A 21,762-nucleotide genomic window follows, 5' to 3' on the forward strand; every position below is an offset into this window, starting at 1 on the left:
GAACTATACCACTACAGAAGCAGAAGCAGAAAAGCCCCTTTACCTTCATCACGGCCTCCGTAACACCACAGCTATCTCTGCCTAATGCATGCAGCTCCTCTCTCGACCAAAAGAAGTGCAATAAATGCAATAAATCCATGCGCCTGGCTCACCGTTTGGCAGAACCGACGCAGCAGGAGAAATCTGGGGTGAGGGCCCCTGAGGCCTTTTGTCTACCGGAGTGCCGCTGAGAGAAGACCCAGCAGAAATACTCGAGAGGGAAGAACGCAGCAACCGGCTGACTCGACTCTTCGGGCTCGCAGACCCATATTTCGTCACTGACTCTGTACTTGAAAAGGCTTCAACTCCACGACGGCGACGGCAGCAAATAAAATCTGCAAGGCGTACCGACACATGCACACATACGCACAAGACACATATATGAGTATGCAAATACCATATATATACCCAATATATATGAATAACAAACACTTTCATATGGATATGTGCATGTATTTATATGCGTTCGTATACATAATCATATATATATATATATATGCATGGATTTGCCACTGGCACCTGCGGTGTACGTGTAGAGGATTCTGCCCGCAGTTTTTAAGAAGTCGAGTCGTGGTGTGCATTTGATTGTTGTCTCACCGCGGAAGCGGGTCCAGACGTTTTCCTTTGGTTTCCTTGGACTGGCGAGAGTGCTATCTCCTTCTGGGTCTTCTGGGGAGTTACGTAGACCTTCAGGCGAGGAGGAGGAGTGTTCATCGCTGGCAGAGGGTCGGCGCTGCTGCTGCTGCTGCTGCTGCTGCTGGAGGTTCGTAAGGTGCCCCAACTTAACTGAGTTACGTAGGTCTCCAAAAGGAGACACTTTTCCGTAGGGAGCTCGAGCGAAAGAGGCCTCAGCTGACGTGCCACCCGGGCAATACTCCGAAGAGGGAGACAAATGGCGCCCGTACGCTGGGCGTCTGCTGCTCTGTAGAGACACGCAAGACGTAGCAGCAGCAGCGCATGCATCCACCAACCAGAGAATACACCTCAAATCCCCACCCTTCTCTCTTGTCCACAGAAGCACGAAAAGCGAAACAAAGAAGCAAGAAGAGGAAGGAGAAGAGAGAGGGCACATTAAGGGGGCACAGCACAGCAGCAGCGCCCTTAACAGCAGAAGCAATCTCTGTTTCATAAATGTGTGCTTAATAGATTTTTGCCGAGTCCGCAAGTAACGGCAAACAAAACAAAAGGTGACGCACCGGTTGTTGAAGTATGCCGGCCTGGAGGTCGGAGTGGTGTTGGAATAGATCTGCTGTCTGCAGCCTCCAAGGAGCGGGGGCTGCTGTCGGATCGGCATTTGCATTTGTTGCTGCTTCTCGTGCTGCTGCAGCATCGTCTTGGAGCACCTGCAACACCCGCTGAATCGACATTGACTCCACCATTTCCGGTAGCTGCAGAGGCAGCTCACCGTTCCAGTTGTGGGGGGCGAGAGCCGGGGGGGACAGGGCTGGGTAGAGAAGAGACAAGAGGCCGAGTCCTCTTCGATGGAGCAGCAAAGACCTGCGTACAGCCTGCTCCTCTGCCTCTTCCTTGCTGTATTTGGTGTGACCCCGTTCAGAAAGCGGCAAAGAAGGGCCCCTATTCTGCAGTTGCGCGACGCGCAGCAGCTGCTGCGCGTTGACGCCAATAGGCACCAGCCAGGAGGCTGTAGAGAAACAGCAGCCGAAGCTGATAGCAGGGAACTGCAGCCGGAAGTGCTTCAGCTGCTGCAACTCCCCATACAAACCCATGCCCCATGCATATACATTCGCCCCTTGCAGCGCGCGCAGCTGTATCCTCAGGTGAGCCATTTCCGCAGACACAAATACCACCCCATCAGACACCCAGGCTAAGCACTGCAGCAACGGGTCTTGCAACGGCACATCTGAATTCAGGGCCTGGCGAAACGCCAGCCGCGTCTTCTGTGGGGGCCGGCGGCCAGAAGGCCCCCCAACGCCCTCGACACCAGCTGGGCCCCCCCCCGGTGGAGTGGCGTTTCCAGCAGCCGGCTGCGAGGAGCCCCCCGCTGCTGTGTACTGTCCCTGGGGACTGTGGCCACCCCCCGCGCCTCCGCTGAATTCTCCTGAGAAGAGCTTGGGTATTACTGATGCGTTTTGTAGCAACCGGCTGCCGTCTTCTCCTTGAATGATGCAATCGTGGAGCGAAAGGACAACGCGGAAGGGCCTGACGGGAGAAGGGAGGGCCTCCCCAGAGCCCTTCGGGGGGCCTCCCTCTGCAGCCTCCGTATCTATTGCTGCCGGCCTGCTCAGAAAGGCAGCTGAGCCGAATGCGCGGCGGCTGCCACCCCATCCATTCGCAGGACGGTGGCTGTGCAGCGAGCCCTCCGTCTGCTGGTGCCCAGAGACAAACGTCAGCTCCAATCCTTTTAAGAGCACCTCAAGCACACAGTTTGGCTGCCGGGAGGGGGCCTGTTGCTGCAGGGTTGGCTGGCCCTTGTTGTTATTGTGAGTTGCTTCCGGTTGCTTCGACTTCGGCTTCACCGGCAGCCCCCCAGTCTGAGACAGCGCTATGCGGGGTGAGGTGCTGTGGGCAGCTCGCTGCGCGGAGCTCACTGCGTCCTCGGGGATGCGGGGCCTCTTCAGCAGCTCCAGTCTCAGCAATGGAGCTGCTACTTTGATTGAACCAAGAGCTGCATCGTTCTGCATCCCTGATGCTCCTAGCCTGTCGAGTGGTACTGAAGTTGCTGCAGCAGCTGGAGAAAAGAAGTGCGGATGGTTCGCGTTGTATTGTGAGTGCGTGCCCGAAAAGGACCAGTGTTTAGACGCCCGACCGTCAAAAGGCGAACCTCCCACTCGGTTGCTGTTGAAAATGACAGAACCCAAACCTGTAACAGGAGCAGCAGCAAAATTGTGTGTATGCCACTTGCGCTGCTGCAGCTGTTCTGCTATCGGGCTGCTTCCAGGATTCTTCAACCCTTTAATCGTCAGGACCAGGTCCAGGGCGACGCAAGGAGATAGCGGCGCTGCTGCAAGGCAACAAAGAAAATACGTCGCCTCTGGAGTCAAAGTCCTGCGGAAAGCCGTTGTAGGCAGCAGACGGGTGGTGGCCGGTACAGCAGGCAGCTTCAGCAGCTGGCAGGGGGAAGGCAGTGTCAGCTGCAGCGAGTGAATACACAGAGATCCGAACGAGTCATGTGTCAGTCGCTGCAGCGCAGCACGCAGCGCAAACCCAAGCTGCAGCAACGAGCCCGGCAACGGGCCCCACAGCCGCCTGTCGACCTGTAGTGCTGCCTCCTCTTGTTTATCAAGTGGAGGCGGCGCTGCTTCTGGGCTGGGCGATACGCCTAGTGTCGGGGAAGCAAAAGATTTCTCTGCTACACCCGCTGTTGCTGAAGCAGGTTGCACATTCTGCTGCTGCTGCTGCTGCTGCGTTGCGGCTGCTGCTCCCTTGGTCGAAGCAGGAATGGGGGTTGCTGCTGCAAAGAAGTCCGACTGGTTCGCCAGCGTCGGCAGACACTGCACTGCAGCGCGAGCTGCTTCTGCTGCTGTTTGCTGCTGCTGCTGCATACCGCGGCGGATGGCCTCGAGCCCCATCGAAAGGCGCGACAGCACCGCGCTCATCTCTCCGTCTTTCCCAAAGAGACTCATAAATGCATCAACCTGCGGATACACCAAAAACGTAGCACTGTTCAAACCCTAATATCTCTCGCTGTGCTTTGATGCATGCTTTTCGGCCTGCTCATCAAGCAGCTTCGGTCAGTACCGGCTAGCTAGCTATTCTGGGTGTCTAGAGTAGCATCGGCGTTTCCTTTTTCAGATGCACAGAGGCAAAGGGGGTTAAGCGTGTCTCCTCCTTACAAGGAACGGTGTGCATGCACAGAAGGTCGGGAAGATATCTCCCCTGCAGACAATCTTGGTGTCAGTGAGGCTCCCCCCCCCTCCATCGTTAAAGGCGCTGGTACTAAGTGACATGGATCCGGCTGTATACGGAGAGGAAGACGAGCTGTCCACCAATCTGTACATAAGCGAGATGTGAGGCGAGACGTTCGCCACCCCCTGCAGCCTCTCCGTTGCAGCCCGCTTCTTCCGCTGCTCCTCCTCCTCCGGCTCCCCGGTCAAAAGACCCCCTGCCAGTGCTGCTGCTGCTGCTGCTGTCATCGGTGCGTGCAGCCCCTGCATGGCTCGTATCCCCCCTCCCGCTGCACTCAACACCCCGTCGCGTCGGTCGGCTGCACGCAGAAAACATGTACCACAAGTTAAAGCACGCCTAGCAAGCAAAGCAGGCCTTTTTTGGCTTGTAGCATCCTCGTCTTCACCAGTTATAGAGAAGCACCATAGCGGAAATTTGAAACGATGTACGATTTGCTCCCTGCACTATTGATGGCCTGCTGATTCTGGTACATCCACTGCCACACCGTGCCTCCCTCATGCGTCTCCGTTTAAGTATTTCCTTCACGCATCTCCCATAGGTGACTCCTCTAAGTGTCTCCTCTAAATGTCTTCTATAGTTGTCTCTCACTCGTTCTTACCTGATGAGCGGTCCTTCTTATGGGAAAAGGCCTCCGAGTCAAGGGCACTCTGGGCCTCCTCAAGGCGCCGCTGCAGAAGCCCTCTCTCGGCCTTCGGTGCTGCTCGCAGCAGCACTGGCAGCAGCAGCACGCGTCCCTCTTGTGACCTGACGTATCCGCCGAAGGGTGGAGGAGAAGGCAAAGAGACAGACAGCCAGTCTTCTGTCCATACCTCCCCCAGCAGAGCAGTGAGATGCTGCACTTCTGCTGCTTTGCTGCGGCCACGTCTGTTAATGTTCCCACTGCAGCCTTCTCCGTCCTTTGTTGCCAAGGGCGAGGTCCTTGCGGTGTCTCCTGAGGCATTGCTAACTCCCCGATATCCGTCAGTCTCCACCCACTGGCCGCCTGTAGGGACCAGCTTGCGCACTGCCCTGGAGGCACGCATGCGGTGCGCAGGCAACGGGTGGCTTCTAGAGCTGCCCCCCGCTACGCTGTCTCCCTCACGGATATCTGTATCGGCTGCAGTCGGTGGAATAGAAGCAGCACTGTCTCTGTGAAGGTTTTCGCCGTGTCTTCTCGACCTCTCAAGCGCGAGAGCTGCTGCTGCTGCTGCAGCTCTGCACGGGTTCGCTGCTGCTTTACTGTCCTGTAGATACACGGCGCTCCATATGGCGACGCGCTTGATTTCCAGGTCAATCGCAGTGCAGGTTAAATTCTCGCGCTCTTCCTCCGGTTCTCTCCTTTGTGTTTCAGCAGCTTCCACTGCTCGGCGTGGCCCCCCTCTCCTGCCTGAAGACCCTCTCGTCACTGCACACTCTGAGGATACTCGCAGCCGTGGGTCTGCTGATCCACGGGCCAGATGGAGAGGCGGGCGGTCATGCGGTGGGCGTTGGCTTCGCCCGAATCCCCCCCCCACACCCACACTGAGAACACAAACACAACAGAGGAATGCATAGAAATCGCTGCAGCGCAGGCAAGTACCTCAATTTTATTGCTTCTGAACACTCTAGAAACAATCAACTAAGCAAAGCACAGGCACAACGGACGAGCAAGAGAGGAGAAGCAGCATACAAACTCTTCCCACCTGGGCATGGCGCTGAAGGCCCGAGTGCTCCGTAGCGTCGAGAGGTTACTATCCTGCTGCGGGGGTGGCCTGACCAGTGGTCTTCCGCTGCTGCGACGGTTGGCCTGTCTGGTAGCATCAGGGGACTGAAGAGGCCCGGAGGCAAGGGCGCCTTCGCCTTCAAAGGGATACCTCCCACCATCTCGGCCTTTCGGTGGTGGACTTGATGGTTGCCTGCCCTGCTCGCCGCTGTTCAATGTTGAGATGCTGCGCCGCGTCCGCAGTAGATTGCGCGTCCAGCCCCCGGCAGTGGCTCCCCAGCGCGTAGGAGAAGTCACAGCAGCAGTAGCTCCTGTCGCTGCTGCAGGCTGCTGTTGCTGCTTTGGGCGTACCGTCACGCCAGCATCCGGCTGGTATCCTGCAAAGTACATCTCGCCGTCGGTGTAGTTCGTAGGTTCTGGTGCTGCATCGCGGCGGTCTAAAGAGCTGTCGAGGTCGGCCAAGGGGGGGCCCCTCATTTCCGCGGCCGGCTGCATCTGGTACCCCATTTGGGGGCTGCTTCCCATTGGGCTTGCCGGCGCTAGCGCGCTGTTCTGAGTATTTCTGGAGCCGAAGACCCAGCGAAACAGAGATGAACTCCCGCTACTGGGAAGACGACGCGGCACTCCCACAGAAAAACGCCGTCGCATGCTATCTCCATCAGCGCAACTGTCTCTTCTTCGTGCAAGCCCCCGAGGTGAGCCCCCGCCTACTGCTCCCTCTTGGAGCCCTTCATAAGCCCCCCCTCGTCCCTTCTTCTCATACCGCGCTGCCTGCAAAGAGCCGTCAGCGCTGACGTATCCTTCAGGCAGGCCGCCGGTCTCCCGTTTTTGTTCCCAGGGGCCTAGAGGGTGTGGCTTTGGGTTCCTTCGCGACTGCAGCTCTCCTCCCCGGTTGTCTCCTCTGCTTTCAGCTGCCCACAGAGCCTTTCGCAGCGCCGCCGGGGTGTCGCCTTCGTTCTCCGTGGTGTTCTCTGCCACTGTATTCAAACGCGAAGAGCCCCAGTAAGGAAGTTCGGGCTCCGCAGCTGCAGCAGAGCGCCACGAGGCAGCGCCTTTGGACCCCGCCCTTGCTGGCCCTGCTGCTGCACGTCGTTTTTTGGGGGGCAGCAGGCGGAGACACTCGGCGCCCAAATTGGCATCGAAGAGAACTAAACTCGCAAGAGTCCACGTGCAGTTTCGTACGAGTGTAGCCTCGAGCCGCCACAGGCCAACTCGCAACGTGTCCTTCAGCTCCTCTCGCTTTCTGTTACCGCTGCTGTTGCCTGTCGGTACGCTGGTGTACGTCACCCGCATGACGGCCTCAAGGCGCAACCCCAGAGCAGCCGCGTCTGCTACAACGGCCCTCCGCAACGAAGAGTCCCCCAGCAGTCCCTCCCCCAGAGCAGCAGATCCTTCGGGCACGCAGACATCTGGCGAGAAAAGCATCGGGTAAGGCGGAAAGGCAAGGCCTGCGTCTCCTCCTCCCGGTCCTTCATCTGTAGATGCGGTGGAGGCGGTGCTACTGATGTCCCTGTTGCAGTTGCTGCTGGTAGGCTTGTTGCTACTGCTGCTAACTGCTGCTGTCTGGCCCTGTCTCCGTCTGCTCCGCAGCAACTCCTGCTGCTTGCCATGCTGATCTTGCGATGAGACATACGTGGGATGCACTGTGGACCGTTCTGTCTCGTGGCCGCACCCAACTCCCGGTACTCCCCCCGCCTCCGTCGTCGCCATATCTTCTGCCCCCAAGGTGGCCGCAGCATCATCTGTGAGCAGATTGCATGTCACGTCCTCAAGCACCACTTCCACTGACACAGAAACTCCAGCTTGTGTTTGGGGCTGCGATCCACGGCGTTCGCCTGCAGCCCCTATGGCTGCCTCGGCAGACGGAGCTGCAGTCTGCTCCTGCTGCCGTTGCTGCTTCTGCTGCTGCTGCAAGTGCAAGCGGTCGGTGCTGTCGGAAGCCGCTTCCGCTCCGAAGGCAGCAGCAACAGAGGGTAGTCCCCCACCACCACTGGCACCCACCCCCACCTGGTGGTTGCGCGCACGCGCCGCCTCCGTATTGTTTCTCCTTTCCTTCGAGGCGTGCACGTGCGACCTTCTACGTCGTCTGCCTCCTGAAATGCTTCTGTTGGCTCGCCGCAGCCCGTCGGCAGATACAGCGCCTCCTAAGAGGTCCTCCTCTGGGTCCGATAAACTGTCAGGTGCCCCTCGGCGGCTGAAGGTGGTCTTTGCCTGCTTGCGAAGCCTGAGCAAGGCTCTTCGTGGGGTCCCCTCAGGGGCGGAGTCACCGCTGTAGCTGCTGGTGTCGCTGCCGCTCTCTGAGCCTCTGTTGCTGCTGGTGCTGTACTTGTCGTCACGCTGTTGCCGCGACAAACGCCTGTTGAGAGTGAAGCGCCGCCTCGGAGGCTCCTTCACTTCGGACTCGCCGGATGCCTTCAGATTGAGACCCGCAGTCTGCGCTGCTTTCTGCGATCGCACGTCTCCCAGCAAGCAGGCAATGAGACACCGAGCACGGATGGACTCCTCGTTCCAAAGACTCTTGAGGCAGAGAGCGGAGTCCGTAAGACAACAGAGAAGGTTGGCGGTAGGGAAGGCATGCAGCGACTGCACACATAGCTGCGCCTCCGTGCTCTTTAACTCGGGTTGAAGATGTAAAGACAGCGCCATCTGATCGATCTTCTTCGTGCCATCTCGTTGCTTGCCGATGCCGACGTCCCGTGCCTTTGTTTTTCTCTTGTTTCGGCTCGTTCCCTTCCTGCTGATGTCATTGTCCTCGAACAGCAGCAGGTTGAGGGGGGCCCCTGCAGCACCGAAACAACAGTCGTGCCCGACGGGGGTGCGGCGCCCTCCCGTTCTGCTGCTGAGGTCTCCATCTGGCTCATCTCGCAGTGTCCACTGCCCCACAACATCTGTTAGCCACGGAGCCTCCTGTCCTGCTGCGATGAATCCTCCGTTGGGTTTTTCAGATTCCGCAATGGAGCTCTGAGATGTCAGGCGGCCCTGAGAGGCGTTGCTGGCTTCTTCAGCCTGACTATTATCTGCATTTCCACTGCTCTTCCAATGCCACGGCAAGCCCCGATGGTAGTGATGCATGCGCAGCGTTGCCCCCACCGCGCGGGGCCGAGCTTGACGCACCAGCTCCGGGATAGGAGGTTTCTCCTGGTTCTTCAATTCGGCATCTGCCGGAATGGAGTGTCCCTGAAGAAGGCTGTGCCGGGGACGGCCGTGGACGCTGTGGAGGCAAGTGAGAGGCGGCAAGCTTTGCTGCTCTTCCGTTTCCTCTGAAAAGCACAAAGAATCGTCCTCGTGCTGCTGGTTGAATGCGTTGCCCATTCTGTCTGAGAGGTCGCTAAGTGTGGCGCATTCAGATTCTTGTTCAGAGACCAGTGGAGGGCTGATTGCCGGGTTCCCCAGCGTCTCCGTGAGCCCAGCGGCATGCACCTGTTGGCTACGCAGCACGGGGTTACTGGAGAGATGTTGCTCTCCATCTTCCCCTGTCCATTGCCCGGAACCTTCTTTCAACTGCTGCTGCAGCTCCAACTTGGGCTTCGGATGCTGCCGTAGCTGGACCTGCAGCGGGCTGACACCGTAATTATCGTCAGACGGGCAAGATGCCTCCGGAGGGCTGGGGGATTGGCTCAAGGCGCGCAAGCCATCGCTGCTTCTGTTTCGAGGGCTTCGCTCTCTGTCGCTCCCCCGATTGTTAGTAGGCCGTCTTCCAGTGGAGAAGCGCTGTCGCAATTCTGAAGCGTCCGCCGGCACCTGCAGCTTCGAGGGCCCCCACGCCTCCAGTCTCTGAAGACGCGGAGACACCTGCCGGCTGGTTTGCCGGCTGTCGCATGGACAATGGTCAATCTCGGCCCGAATCAGAGCAGCCGGATCGCTGTCCTCGGATGGATGGACTGGCGAAGAGGCTGCTTCAGTTCCAGGAGAAAGGCAGAAACGCCGGCACTGGCCTCCTATGTGAACAACTTTCTTGCAGAGAACGATGCTGCGTCTTTGTGCGTCTCTCGCCTTGGCGTGCTCCATAAAAAACTCTCCAACTTTTGCCTTCAGACGGACATCTTTCCGCTTCTTCTTTAGGTATAAACGCGCTTCATAAATACGCAGCAAGACAGCGAGATACTGCTGCTGTGTGTAGAGACCAACAGACAGACAGCCCACCTTAGCAGATACCTGCAGCGACTTTTCGGTGGGGTCCACCAATGTTGCTGCTGCTGCGCCACCTGGGTCAGGAACGGAGTTGAAAAGTTTATTGCCTGCAGCCTTCCCACCCATATCAAATGGCACTTCTTGGCCGCTGGCCCGCACACGCCTCGAAACACGCCAACGCTGAAAAGATTCGCCATTCTCTTGCCCGGGGCCTGTGAACTTGAGGGGAGATAATGCACTGGTGAACTTTTGAGCGGTTTCTTTGTCGCAAAAAAACCAGTCCAAACGACTCCCGTCTGAGCGAAAGCATGCACGCCAGAAACCATGCAATGCAAACACAGAGCATGAGCAGTAAAAACACCTGTTACACAAGGAGGCTACAGTATTGATCAAATACTACACTGTCCCCCGCAGAATATTTAAGGAGCGCTGCCCCTGGAAGAGGAAGGAAATGCGTCCCACCAATGTGCTTGTGCTGCTTACCGCATGCAGCCCAGGGCCCGCTGGTGGGTACCGGCAGAAAGGAGTCGAGGCGTTTCTCTTCATTAATCTGAAGGCTTCGGCCTCCCATTTCACGCGACTCCTTGGTTGACAGATGTCTTGAGGCGGTCACACCCTCATCGTCACCAGCATTATCTGATTCTAGTCCTGTTTGTCCTAGTCCTGCTGAATCTCGCGGCCAAGCTGATGCACCAGCCGGGCAAGGTGAACTGCTTTCCTGCACTTCAGCAGCTGGACCAACTTGCTCCTGCTGCTGCTGCTGCTGCGGTGCTTGAGGCTCCTGATGCGCCGTCCTTAAGGGCTTCTCATGCAGTTTCTTCCGTTGGAGAGAAATGATCTGGGCCAGCTTCAGAGCCAACAGTTTCGTGTCACGCAGCGAGTCGCTGTAAGGATAAGATGTGGGAATGAGGAAACGCCTGCAGGCCGCCAGCGAAACTAACTGCATGCAGACGCCGACGTTGACACGCCCCACTGACAAGTCCACACTTTGCCGCGGCAACTTGCTGGTCCCAACCTGTGGGCACAGACAGCAGCATGCAAGCTCATACACACCATAATGCACCAGCAGCACACTTCCAGTACAAGCAGAAATCCATCAGCGCCTCAGCGCCTGTGAAGTCGCGTGCATGAGCTGCGCATACAAAAATTCCTCCGGTAAAGTAGAAACGCCGCAAATTTCAAAATCAGTGCGTTTTAAGCCAGAGACGAGTCAGTCCACAAACTGTTTATCTGTCGAAGTGACTGCAGCGTGGGGCAAAGATGCAACTCTCAACGAACTATTGGAAGGTGTGAAGCATGACTGACATTAACATCGAAGACGGAAAGCACCGTGCAGTCTGTAGTGGAACAAGGGATAACGTTGACGTGGGGGGACTGAGCCATTACTGCAGCTTCTGCCGCGTCAAACGACACGTGCAAAGAATGCGCAGCAACAGAGCCTGTCCGCTTCATGATGTTCTGGGATAGTCGGAGTGAACAGACAGATGCCTTGAGGCCGCAACACGATGAGGTGAACCCATGGGCCTCCACTGGTTCATAGTCCACGTCCGCCAAAAGCGCCTCCCTTGACCCAACAAGCCGCAAAGGCGTCACCCCGCAGCTTTCAAAGAGCGTCTCCTCATCCGATGTCTCATGCGTGCTCTCTGAGACCCCTGCCTGTTCACTCGACAACGACCGCCTCAGCCTGACAAGAGCAGCAGCAGAAGTGGCAGCTTGCAGTCCGACGTCACTTGAAGACGGCGACAGAAATGAATCCGAAAGTGATAAACTTTCAGAATGAGGATCAGAGAGAGTTTGACTCCAAGATGAGTTCTTAGAATTCATTCGTCTTTGCGCCTCGAACTCCCGACGTGCGTCGAGTGGTCGATCCCCGAGAAAAGCAAGAGGCTTGCCGGCTGCAGCTGCTGCTGCTGCACGCTCTGCCCAACCCCGCTGACTCCAGCGGCCCCTCATGGTGCTGAGGCTAGAGGAACTGCTGCTGCTGGGAGTCTCGCTGTCGCTTATAGCGGCTCGGCCCTCCCAGGGGTTCGCTCCAAACCGCCCGGTTGCTGTAGCTTCTGCTTTGGCAGCTGCCTTTGCTGCTGCTTCAGCATCTGCCTGCCGCTGCAGCTGCTGCGCCTCAGCCAGCGCGTCTTTCCTCAAGTGAGAGAGGACGCGAGAGTAGTCAAGGGAGGACAAGCGATACGTCTGTAACCATTCGCAAAAACACAGCACTTTTCCTTCTATGAAGTTTTGGTCTATTCACACAAAAACAAGGAAGAGCGCCGTTCAGTGCAATAATTGGGGCTGCATGGAACCGCATACAGCTCGCCAAGCAATGCCTCAGCATGGCTGTTACGCGGAAAGGCACGCTTACTACCGTGGCCTTCTGTGCAGTCAGCCTGAGCGTGTTGTCGACGTTTGTGCAGTACCCCAGAGCGAGACCCATGGCGTCTTCAGTCGTGGTCGGGAGAAGACAGTCTCTCTCCCTAAAGAGATCCCAGGTAACATAGTTCATCTATGCAGACACCCAAACACGGCGCAAGCACGCAAGCAGGCGAATAAAACACACTTTCCTGTTTCGCTCTCAACAGAGCGGCGTCGACAGGTTGCCTAGGTGCCACGAGTCAAGACTACAATCTCACCGGAATGGCCTCAGCAAAGGGAATGAGCTCCGGGGCAGAAACTGAAATTTCGGGAATATTAATCCAAGTCTTTTTCTTTTCAAGCGGCCCCCCCAACTCCTCGTCCCACACCATCTTGCTGCTGATGCTAATCAGCAGAGTGCGGCTCTTGTCACCCCCAATGGAGCCCCGCCTCTTGGGAGCAGTTTGTCCCTTGGCAATGGGCTTCTTGGGTTTCTGCTTAACCATGTCTGCAAGGTGCCTTGCCCTGTTGAACAGCAAGTGGATGTTCGAGTAGACCCGCGAAGGCCGAATCCTCTGGGATACTGACGCCTGGCTTGATGATGAGACATTGCGTTTTCCGTTTTCGGACTCCGCGGGGCTTACAACCTGCGAAGCAGCCCCCCCAGCTGCCTGACCGCCAGTAGTAGAGCGTTCCCGTGGGGGAGATGAACCCTTGGGAGAATTCTCTCTCTTCGCTGCATCGTATTCGCCATAGAGATCATCGCCGTGCGAGGCGGTGCGCTGGGTGCAGTCCTCCCCACGGCCTCTTAACGGTGGCCGCGCAGGACCGATACCCCATCCAATACGGGAGGGGGGATCCGCAGGCAAATATATGCAAGTGGTGCACCCCACGTCCCCCAGCGGAGTAGCGAACACTAGCAAATTGGGGAACGGCGTCTGCAGCACACAAGAACATGTTAGGCAGGACACGAAGGCAAAATTTCAAACCTTTGCGCTAAAGCTCCTCACGCAAACACAATGGATACTGCAAGCAACTGAGACGTCAACAACACACGGAAAACGCAGTAAGTACCAATAGGGTGTGTTGCGTACCTGCAGTTCAGGGTTGTGGCGCGCGCGTAGCGAAACCGCTTCGTCGCAAGATTTCGCCTTAAGGGCTGCAAATCCTTTTTCAACGAAAACCGAATCAATGAAGATGTCATGGCACTTGAAAAAATCATTTCTCTTCTCCTGGCGAAACTTGAAGTCTGTGCAGATGCGGAACATCAAAGTCGTGGGAGGCAACTGCTCCCTCTGTGGGTTTGGCGCGCGGGTTGCCGAAACCTTTTGAGCCTCCAGCCGTTCTAAAAGTCCCAGCGTCCCGAGCCTACTGAAACTCCCCTTCGGTCTGCGGCGTTTTTCTTGGATTTGCAAGTTGGTTGGCTGGGCTATGTGCATGCCCGGCTGCACTAGGGGCAGCAGATGGAGGCACAGATTTGGTGCTAACACCTGAGTTATGCCGTCTATGTAGAACCATCGTTTGCCTCCGAAGCCCCCCCGGTCATCTCCTGCAGCCTCGTCTACGGTGCATGCAATGTCTTCGAACAGCAGCCTCTCGCGGTCTGTAAACTCGAAGTCCCCTCCATCTACGCCGTCTAAGCGGGTCTCTGCTGTCTCGCCAGTTGCCCACTGCATGCTCCCCAGCCGCTGAGGGCGGCAGCAAGTCTCCGTAAAACGACCGAATATTTGCTTCTGCAACACTGCAGCGCTGACGCCGTCCCGCCAAGTCAAATTGTCTTCTGCCAACTGCGAGTTAAGCACAAACAAGGACCAACTGATTTCAAGCAGCCCCCAAGAAGCCCTATTAGGCCATTAACCAGTAGCCCGCTGCCCTCTCTGGGGGTCCCTTTGCTCCGTTCTCGTTACACCCCCCTTCGAGCCATCATCCTTGGCACAACTGTTCAGGAGGTTGCATCGGAGCAGCCAGTGGCAATATCCAGTGCGGCACTTAGGTATCCCAAGTCTATCCTAGCCAAACATCGTGCTTCCCTTAAAGACACTAAAAGGCCCTCCAACTATACTTGCCGACGAACCTGTCTCAGCTTAAGGATTAAATACAGTGGACTGCTCTGCTCGAAGTCTGAAATAAAACGGTCCACAACTTCTCGCATCTCCGCCTGTAGCCGCAATGCAATAAGAGCCGAGACAGAGGCGCACAAAAGTGAGTGCACGCGTAAGTTCGTACGAACCAATGGGTTATCATCGCCAGATGTGAGGATTTTTCAACGGGACACAACAGCAAAGCCTTTGCTAGATAATTGTCCTAGACAGTAGCAAATTCTCTGGTAATCATTTTTCCTACCTTCGCAGTGAGCCGACGCTTCCACATCTCTACGTACGTTGCGCACTCCTCCTCACGCGCCACCAGCCTGCGGTCGTAGCAAAGCCCGCCCAACCCGAAATCCTTTCAACATGAGGCGTTCACCCCGCACCGCCAATCTGCATACGTCGTGCAGCGCGAACAGAGTATACAGGAGAGACTAAGTAGACAGCTGGCGAAGATTCACACGATCAACTGACCTAGTGGGCCTCGATGCGCCCTTGAGGAAGATGTACCAAACATCGATGAGCTTGACAAAGTTGAAGAGTGACGTTAATGCGGCTGAGGTGAGCGTCAGCTGCAAGGGCCTGTGGTCCATGCTGCCGTCGAACACAGGGGGAGGCGGCTCCTGTCTCTCCACAGGAGTACTGTGATGGCCCTGCGTTGAATCAGCGGGGCGGTCTGTACCCGGGAGAGGAACGTATAGACTTGGGTCGTGGTGCAAAAACGACAACTCCACTGTCTTCCAACTCTGTTTGTTCACCGCAAGGTTCGATCCCAAGGCTCTCAGCTCCCACTTCTTGAAGAGAATATGCACTGCGACAACACGCCGCTCAATGTCAACAGGAATCGCCCGAACATCCAATTCAAGCAATTCAAGCAAGCGCTTGTGCAGCTACACCATGCATGCGTATCCCACTCAAAAGACCAGAACTACAGGCAGGCACGTCCCCATGCGGCTTGGTGCGATGCAAAGCTGGTTTTCAACAGGAACAACTGTCCCTTCACAACAAGTGCGCCTAGCATCACTGTTAAAAGCCTACAAAAAGCCTGTTGAGCTCAACTGAAAAGGGCATGAACTTCAATTCACTACCCACTACCCTCAAGCTGGTGTATCGTGTACATAAGTGAAAAAACCATAGTGGCAGCTTATCAGTCGATTAAATTGACTAATCTTACTTTCAATTCCTTTCTTAGGGGTAACACGCAGCGCATGTGTGTTGTCATCTAGAAGATCCTTTATTTGCGACGGGACGACTTTAAAAGCTCTAGAAGCTCTCACACCATTCAAAAGCTCTGCGTCCGTATCAGTGCTGCCGTTGGTGCTGGAGTCGCTTTCCTCCTCATTATTGCGTAGAGTTGCTGCTGCTACCGCGTTTGCCTTGGCCGCAGCCTCTGCTGCAGCTTCTGCGGAAGCACTAGCGGTGTTAGCTGCAGCAGCTACACCTGCTGCTTCTGCTGGCATGCCTGTGATAGGTGCCGCTGGTGATGAAGGCAGCTGCGCGGTAGAGCGAGCTTCAGGTGCACCGCTCTTCACCGTGTCTTCGGTTATGTTGAGAAGTTCCTCAGCGCTCAATGGAGTCAACGGCGGCTCGTCGCTCCCTGCAGACCTGGGAGGCGGCTCTTTACCTGCAATCGCGCCAAAACCATCAAGACAGCGGAAGCAGGAAACAAGCAGATAATACTGCGAACCAGCAGAAAACGCATAACTAACGCTACATCAAACGGTATCGAGGTAGAAGAGTTCTTTCTCTCTAACAGCCAAGTCTCACACGCACCACGCCACCAATGCAGGAATCTAGAGGCAAGCGAAAGCGAAACGTTTTGATCTTCAATGTGTAGGGTTTCCTGGATTTCCTTGCTCAGCATATTTGCGAGCGCTCCCTCGTCAATGCCAGGCTCCGCAGCTGATCTCGCTCGTTCTCGAAGGTGTGACTCTGCCCCGAGTCTAGAGACTCCGTTCTGAGTCTCTGGAATCCCAGAAATGCTAGGAGCAGCAGCAACAACTGCAGATGCAGGTGCTGCTCCGGCTCCTCCGTCAACTGCTTCCGCCTTACCCCCACTAGACGATGGAACACTCGTCGGCGAATCCGTGTCCCTCTGCAATAACTTTGAGAGTAGCTGCTGCGCCTCCTCATCATTGGGATTCCGCCGGAGGCGGCGGCGTAACTCCCGAGCCTGCAAAGTGAGTAGCGCAACCCTGCCTTGTGCAAGCAATCAGACAGAAACTGCTTCGATACACTGCGCCCCTCTGCGTTGGCTTTAGGTATGAAGAGTGGTTGAGGACAACCAAAACAGGTTCGATCGGATTGTGTGGTAGGACAGGTGAAGATGCTGCAGAGTTCAAAGTGTTTAACGTTTAGGAATGCAGGGTACTACTCACTCTGTCAATGTTGACAGAAACCCCCGCTCTTCCCTTGAGTTGGGGCCTCGGAAATTCCCTGTACCAAATGTGTAGCCCCACAAACCGCATCCACAGGCCCATCAAAAGACACTGCTCCAGCCCTGCACATACACTCACAATTACAACCAAAGATAGCTCATTCATACGGAGCGCTCGCCGCACGCCGCATTATGTATGCGACGCACAACACACTTCTGCGGCATTCTCAAGTAGTTCGAATGCCTTCAAAGCTGGCTTGCAGATGCAGCGGGGCCCTTCAAGTCACCTGTGGCCTCCATTTCGGAGATGCGGGGATCTCCCCGTTTGGGGGAGTCGATGCAAAACTCATCAACGTGACACTGCAACAAGGCAAAGAGGAATAAGCCACACATCTCTGTCTATATGTACAATGGTAGTCGCCAGATACCCATCTCTGCCAGGATGTACAACGGTGTTTCGCAAGAAGCCATTCAGTCCATCCCCCTCCTTACGCCTCCACTTCATTCGCCCCCATCCGTGGGCTGTGCTGCGGAGCACAGGCTGCTACAGCAAGTGCGGCAAGGTAAAGGCGTCAACGGCATGCCAAAGCGTGCAAAGCAGGCATGGAGGCGTGAAGGTGCCCCGCGGCAGCACAGCGTTCTTGGGGCTAACCACCACATGTATCCGATGTGGCTTTGCCCTACCTCGAACGCCCACGGAGTCGCTCCCAAGTTGTCATCAACAATGTGCACATGAATGTTGCGAACACGAATGGCCAAGGAGTTGACAATTCTTGGCTCTAATGTCTGCGCAACTGACGACCTGTCCCCTTGGGCCGATCCCAGCAAAGAGGCAAACCGCTCCCACAAAACAGTCCGCTTCAGCTTCGATTTCAAAATCTTGTCGCGCCAGAACTCGCTGTTCCATTCGCTTGGATACAGCAGGCGGATCCTGCAAAGAAACAGCGAATTGGACGTACAAAGGACAAGTCCCCATGTCAAAACACTAATGATTTCAAGGCCAGAAAACGAGGCCAGACAGAACGGACTACCCGCATCGCCTAGCGTGCGGCGAAGTTGGCTGAAGTCTGCGAGGCAAACAAATGGAGCCCAGTATACCACCGTGAGGAGATGCTTCACTGTGCCCGCGCACAGCAGTGGCAGCGGGGCACAAGCAGAAGAAGCCTTACACGCATACCGCATGCGGCACTCCCCATGATATGATCGTACCGGATTTCGAGGTCCTCCGCCTCGACGGCAAAGGGATAAGTGCCTGGCGTTCCGAAAAACGTCTGCCAAGAAAACTTTGCCCGGACCTGGAGGAAAACCAGCAAATATTTGGTTAACGTCAGGACTGCCAATTGCAAAGCCTGTTGGTGTTGTGCCTCACAATAAAACAGCTCCTGGCCCCGCCCCGGAGACACGAGGCTGTGCACCATCCATGCCTATTTGTAGATTATGGGGTACCCACCTTGGCTATGTTTGAGTAATCCACTGCAAATGGGATTTCGGCGAGTTCAAACAACTGTTGGGGAAAGGGAATGTTGGTGAGGTGGATTTCTGGATCGGTCAGCGAATCGATCCTGCGCCGCATCAAAAAGACAAAAAATCACGCTCTCTCTGCGTCATCACGTACCAATCGTTCACGTGCTCAAAAACCCCTTCACAAAGCTCTTCACTCGCTTCTTCCCTCCGGTGAACATTTAGTACAAGCAAACGTCTACCCAGTCTCGATAGAGCAACACGGCTACGGCCACACATAACAGATACGTCTTTGCGCCAGCTGCTTTTAAGCCATGGCATAGAGAAGCTTTTTTCGTTCTTAATCTGCTCATGTGCTCAATGAGGGCATGCGCCGTTGCCACGCCATATCTTTAGAAGGCCCCCAGGAAGGGCCGTCCGCCGCTGTCAGCGGCCGTACAAGGATTTCACATGGCCCCCAAGAACCCCCTGGGGAACTCCAGGGTGCCCACATATGACCTTATCCTGCCTAATTTCTTTAATTCCCTTTAGTGGGTTCTTCAGGAACCGTGCGGGAAAGGTTGGGCATTCTGGGTTAAGTGCAGGCGAACCTGAAGTTGTTGATTGGGTCCCAATCCCCAAGAAATTCCTTGCCGTAGGTCTTGATGACCTGGTCAAGGATGTTAGCAAGCATTGTCTGTAAATGCAGAAAGTCCCATGCTTACGCAGCTGTCCGACCGACGCCCAAGCGCTTCAGAGGCAACACATGCGGCGGCTGAGGCGCACGCTGCTGCAACTGCCTGTGGCTGCTCCTGCTAAGGCTGCTACTCCAAAGACAGGCTACAGACGCTCCAGAAACCCCTGTGGGTGCTCCTCCTGCTTATGTGAGTGGTGCTAACCGCCGCTGCTTGAAGCTGCTGTTACTGCCGCCGCTTCTGATATTCCTCGCCGTTCTGCCGCACTCAGCTACGTAGCTGGCGCGGCCCAGTCAAGCATCTCTAGCTGATTGAAAACATGAAGCAGCACCAGGGGGCGCCGCTGATTCTTCCTGGGTGTCCATTCGTCGCTGGGCCGAACGCCTTCAGCGCACAACGAGACGATCTCCGGGTCACCAAGAAGGCAGCAGCCCCCAGAGCGACCGCTGGGTAGCGGTGAATACCCCTGATGAGACCCTCTATGCTGTAGCTGCCGTGTTTGCCGGACTTGCTGCTGCCGCGACTTCAGCTGGTGGTCGCTTTGAGGCGGGCGATGGAGCTAGGAGGCCCCGGGCTGCATGTACTTCCAAAGTGGTGGCGTCTCAGGGGTCTCAACGAGATGTATGAGCGCTACAGAGATGAGTGGAACGATGTAAACGAGGGTCATTCCCTGGGGATTATTTGGGCAGGGGGAGACAGAGTCAGCGAGTCGTGCTCGGCAGCGCGGAAGGCCGGCCCCCTAGATAATTATTTTCGCCAGTTCTTCTGCACCTACAGAAGCGATAAAGAATACATAAGTCTCAAAACTCTAAAACCAAAAAACGGAAGGTCTTTAGAAGACCACGGAAAACCACCCGTTAATTGTGAGCCATTGAGGAGCTCTGCTTGGCCCGGTGCTCTGAACACAGGCTGCCTCGGGGGCCCCCGTTGAACCCAGCATGTTCAGTAGTACAGCTCAACCAGCTTATTTCAATTCACTTGCATTTCTTGCATGGGTTTAATATTCACTGCAGAAGATCCAAAGATTTACACTGTCAGCAGGCGGTCCACTGAACCGCTCGCGAGTGAAGCGCCAGAGCACCTTGTTGAGTATGCAAGGTGTCGCCGGTTGCGTTGTGTTTTTGAAGTGGAGATGTCTGCATCAATCACTATTCTTTGAATGCCTTAAAACAAGTGCACTAAGGATCATATTAACGGAAGACAGTTCATATCTGGCACCATCCCGCCTTAATGCCTTACTGCCCCCGCTACAAAACCCTGTTATAGTCGAAGGCTTTACGTTTTCCCGTTGACTTGTTACTGCTACACCACCACAATTAGCTCCAGCTGTATGTGCGCTGGAACGTATGACAATCGCTATAAATAGTCGGAAGGAATTGATCAATGTTTCTTAGATGCGGTGCTTGCCTCAACAACTGCCTCGTCGAACCGGCAGCAAAGGCACCCTATAGCAACGGAGACTGCTGCTATTTTTGTTGTTTCCGCTGCGACTGGTACGGTTGTGGCAGTTCCATGGGTGAATGCCACTTACTGCACAGGCAAGAAAGCGGAATGTCCCCGTCGCATTGCTACATCGGGAACTCCCCGAAAGAGCTCAGGAAAAGCAGCCGTTTGGGCTTGCTGCTCACACAGCAGATTTGCTGAGATGGTGCCTTCATAGACCACTGCGGGGACCACAAGGGACGGGCTAGAACTGCGGTGCAGTATGTGAGGGGGCATTCGCATGAACGAGCCCTCAAGTTGTATGGACAGGTCCACGCTTCGTGCACAACTCCTCACGTTTCGTAATTATTATTCTTTCAGCTCAGCGATCCTCGGTTGAGAAACAGGCCCGACGAAATAAAAGGCAGGGTGCACTCCCTTGAGCCAGTTGGTTGACGTTCTCTTTCTGGCTTCATACACAGAGGGGTCCTCATCTTGCAGCCCTCCCAGTGTTAATGCTGTTCTCTCCTTCCAGATATTTGTGCTGAGAATTCACGAGGGAAATGAAGCAGCCGAAAGGCGACTCGATGTGCCACAAATTAGGAACGATTGCAATGCTCATGTGGTCCCTTCAGCTCGCTAAAGAAAGGCATGAATGATAGATGAAAGGTAGACGACTGATCTCATTCCAGAAGAAATGCCCCCCCTACAGAAAGGAGCAGTTTGGCCGCTCTCGACTGGAAACAGCTGTTCCGGTCGCCTTTCAGCGAAGATCCGAACCCCACACAAGTGGGAAACTACACCTTTTGTACACGTGGCAGGTTCTGTGTAGTGCCGCTGGAAAGAGTAACGAGGGTCTTCGATCTTTGCTGAGAGCTGTCGTGAGCTGCAAAACAGTCGAGATGCTTCTAAGAAGCATTCTTCCAAAGCAGCGGACCTCCCTTCATGTCTCCAGAGTTCCTGAGCACAGTGGCCCAAGGGTCTAGGGCTGGGGACGAAAGCAGCCCTTCCATGAGATACAGCCCCTCCTGCGAGGCAACCCCACATGCTTACCCGAGTATGCGTTTGCTACGTGCAGTACATCCTAGACAATTTCTTATCACCTTGGCTATCACTAGCCAACCTGCAAGCGCGAGCTTGCAGGAAAGGCCAAGTAATGGTCATCACCATGCGGCAAACAAAGGTGACGATAAGGCAGAAGTAAGTCCTCTGAGGCGCAAGATCAACTCAGTTCACGCCTGACAGGCGCGCACACTAAAGCATGCAGACTGCCTCTGGAACCGCATAGCTTGCCCCAGCAATCTACACAGACCTCATGAAAAGTATCAAATGTTGCCAGCCCATTGCAGCCGATATCTGTGAACTTTTTTTACAACATTTCAGCTACTGGGTTTATTTCTGCCCCCGTTCCTGTCATTTTGTTGTCCTGACCTCGCAGCGACTACTGCAGGTGCTGCAGCCGGACACCGAGCACGGCCAAGCACTACTGTTTTTTGCTTGATCCGTAAAACGCTTTTTCTTGTTTTTATTAAGTGGGCTTTAAACTGAAGCAGTACTTTTGTCGGAGTTGCGTTCTTGTTTTCCAGCTGGTAGCCGCTTCACTGCATGCATGCAGTGGCTGCGGCCAGGGAGCGGGTAGGGCTAAACCTTTGTTGAAGCGTATTTTGGTTGCCATCG

General features: G+C 55.5%; 1 protein-coding gene across 1 annotated transcript in view; it reads right to left on the bottom strand.

Annotated features, from left to right (window-relative positions):
* The window catches only part of EAH_00001180 (hypothetical protein, conserved), a gene marked incomplete at both ends in the record, with an annotated part of 34,972 nt that extends 16,310 nt beyond the window's left edge, over positions 1–18,662 (bottom strand). Inside the window, 22 exons of the mRNA XM_013395613.1 lie at positions 153–374; positions 637–961; positions 1,236–3,635; positions 3,834–4,204; positions 4,505–5,406; positions 5,568–10,014; positions 10,181–10,733; positions 11,024–11,905; positions 12,075–12,215; positions 12,343–13,002; positions 13,159–13,851; positions 14,139–14,222; positions 14,408–14,474; positions 14,626–14,962; positions 15,326–15,775; positions 15,925–16,324; positions 16,530–16,651; positions 16,816–16,888; positions 17,213–17,459; positions 17,738–17,823; positions 17,979–18,090; positions 18,580–18,662. Coding sequence (XP_013251067.1) covers positions 153–374; positions 637–961; positions 1,236–3,635; positions 3,834–4,204; positions 4,505–5,406; positions 5,568–10,014; positions 10,181–10,733; positions 11,024–11,905; positions 12,075–12,215; positions 12,343–13,002; positions 13,159–13,851; positions 14,139–14,222; positions 14,408–14,474; positions 14,626–14,962; positions 15,326–15,775; positions 15,925–16,324; positions 16,530–16,651; positions 16,816–16,888; positions 17,213–17,459; positions 17,738–17,823; positions 17,979–18,090; positions 18,580–18,662 — 13,657 coding nt within the window. The remainder of the gene's footprint in view (positions 1–152; positions 375–636; positions 962–1,235; positions 3,636–3,833; positions 4,205–4,504; positions 5,407–5,567; positions 10,015–10,180; positions 10,734–11,023; positions 11,906–12,074; positions 12,216–12,342; positions 13,003–13,158; positions 13,852–14,138; positions 14,223–14,407; positions 14,475–14,625; positions 14,963–15,325; positions 15,776–15,924; positions 16,325–16,529; positions 16,652–16,815; positions 16,889–17,212; positions 17,460–17,737; positions 17,824–17,978; positions 18,091–18,579) is intronic.
* Between the last annotated feature and the right edge of the window lie 3,100 nt (positions 18,663–21,762).

The sequence above is a fragment of the Eimeria acervulina genome, genomic scaffold, assembly GCF_000499425.1.
Source record: "Eimeria acervulina Houghton genomic scaffold, Eah_scaff4, whole genome shotgun sequence".
Taxonomy (NCBI): Eukaryota; Apicomplexa; class Conoidasida; order Eucoccidiorida; family Eimeriidae; genus Eimeria; species Eimeria acervulina.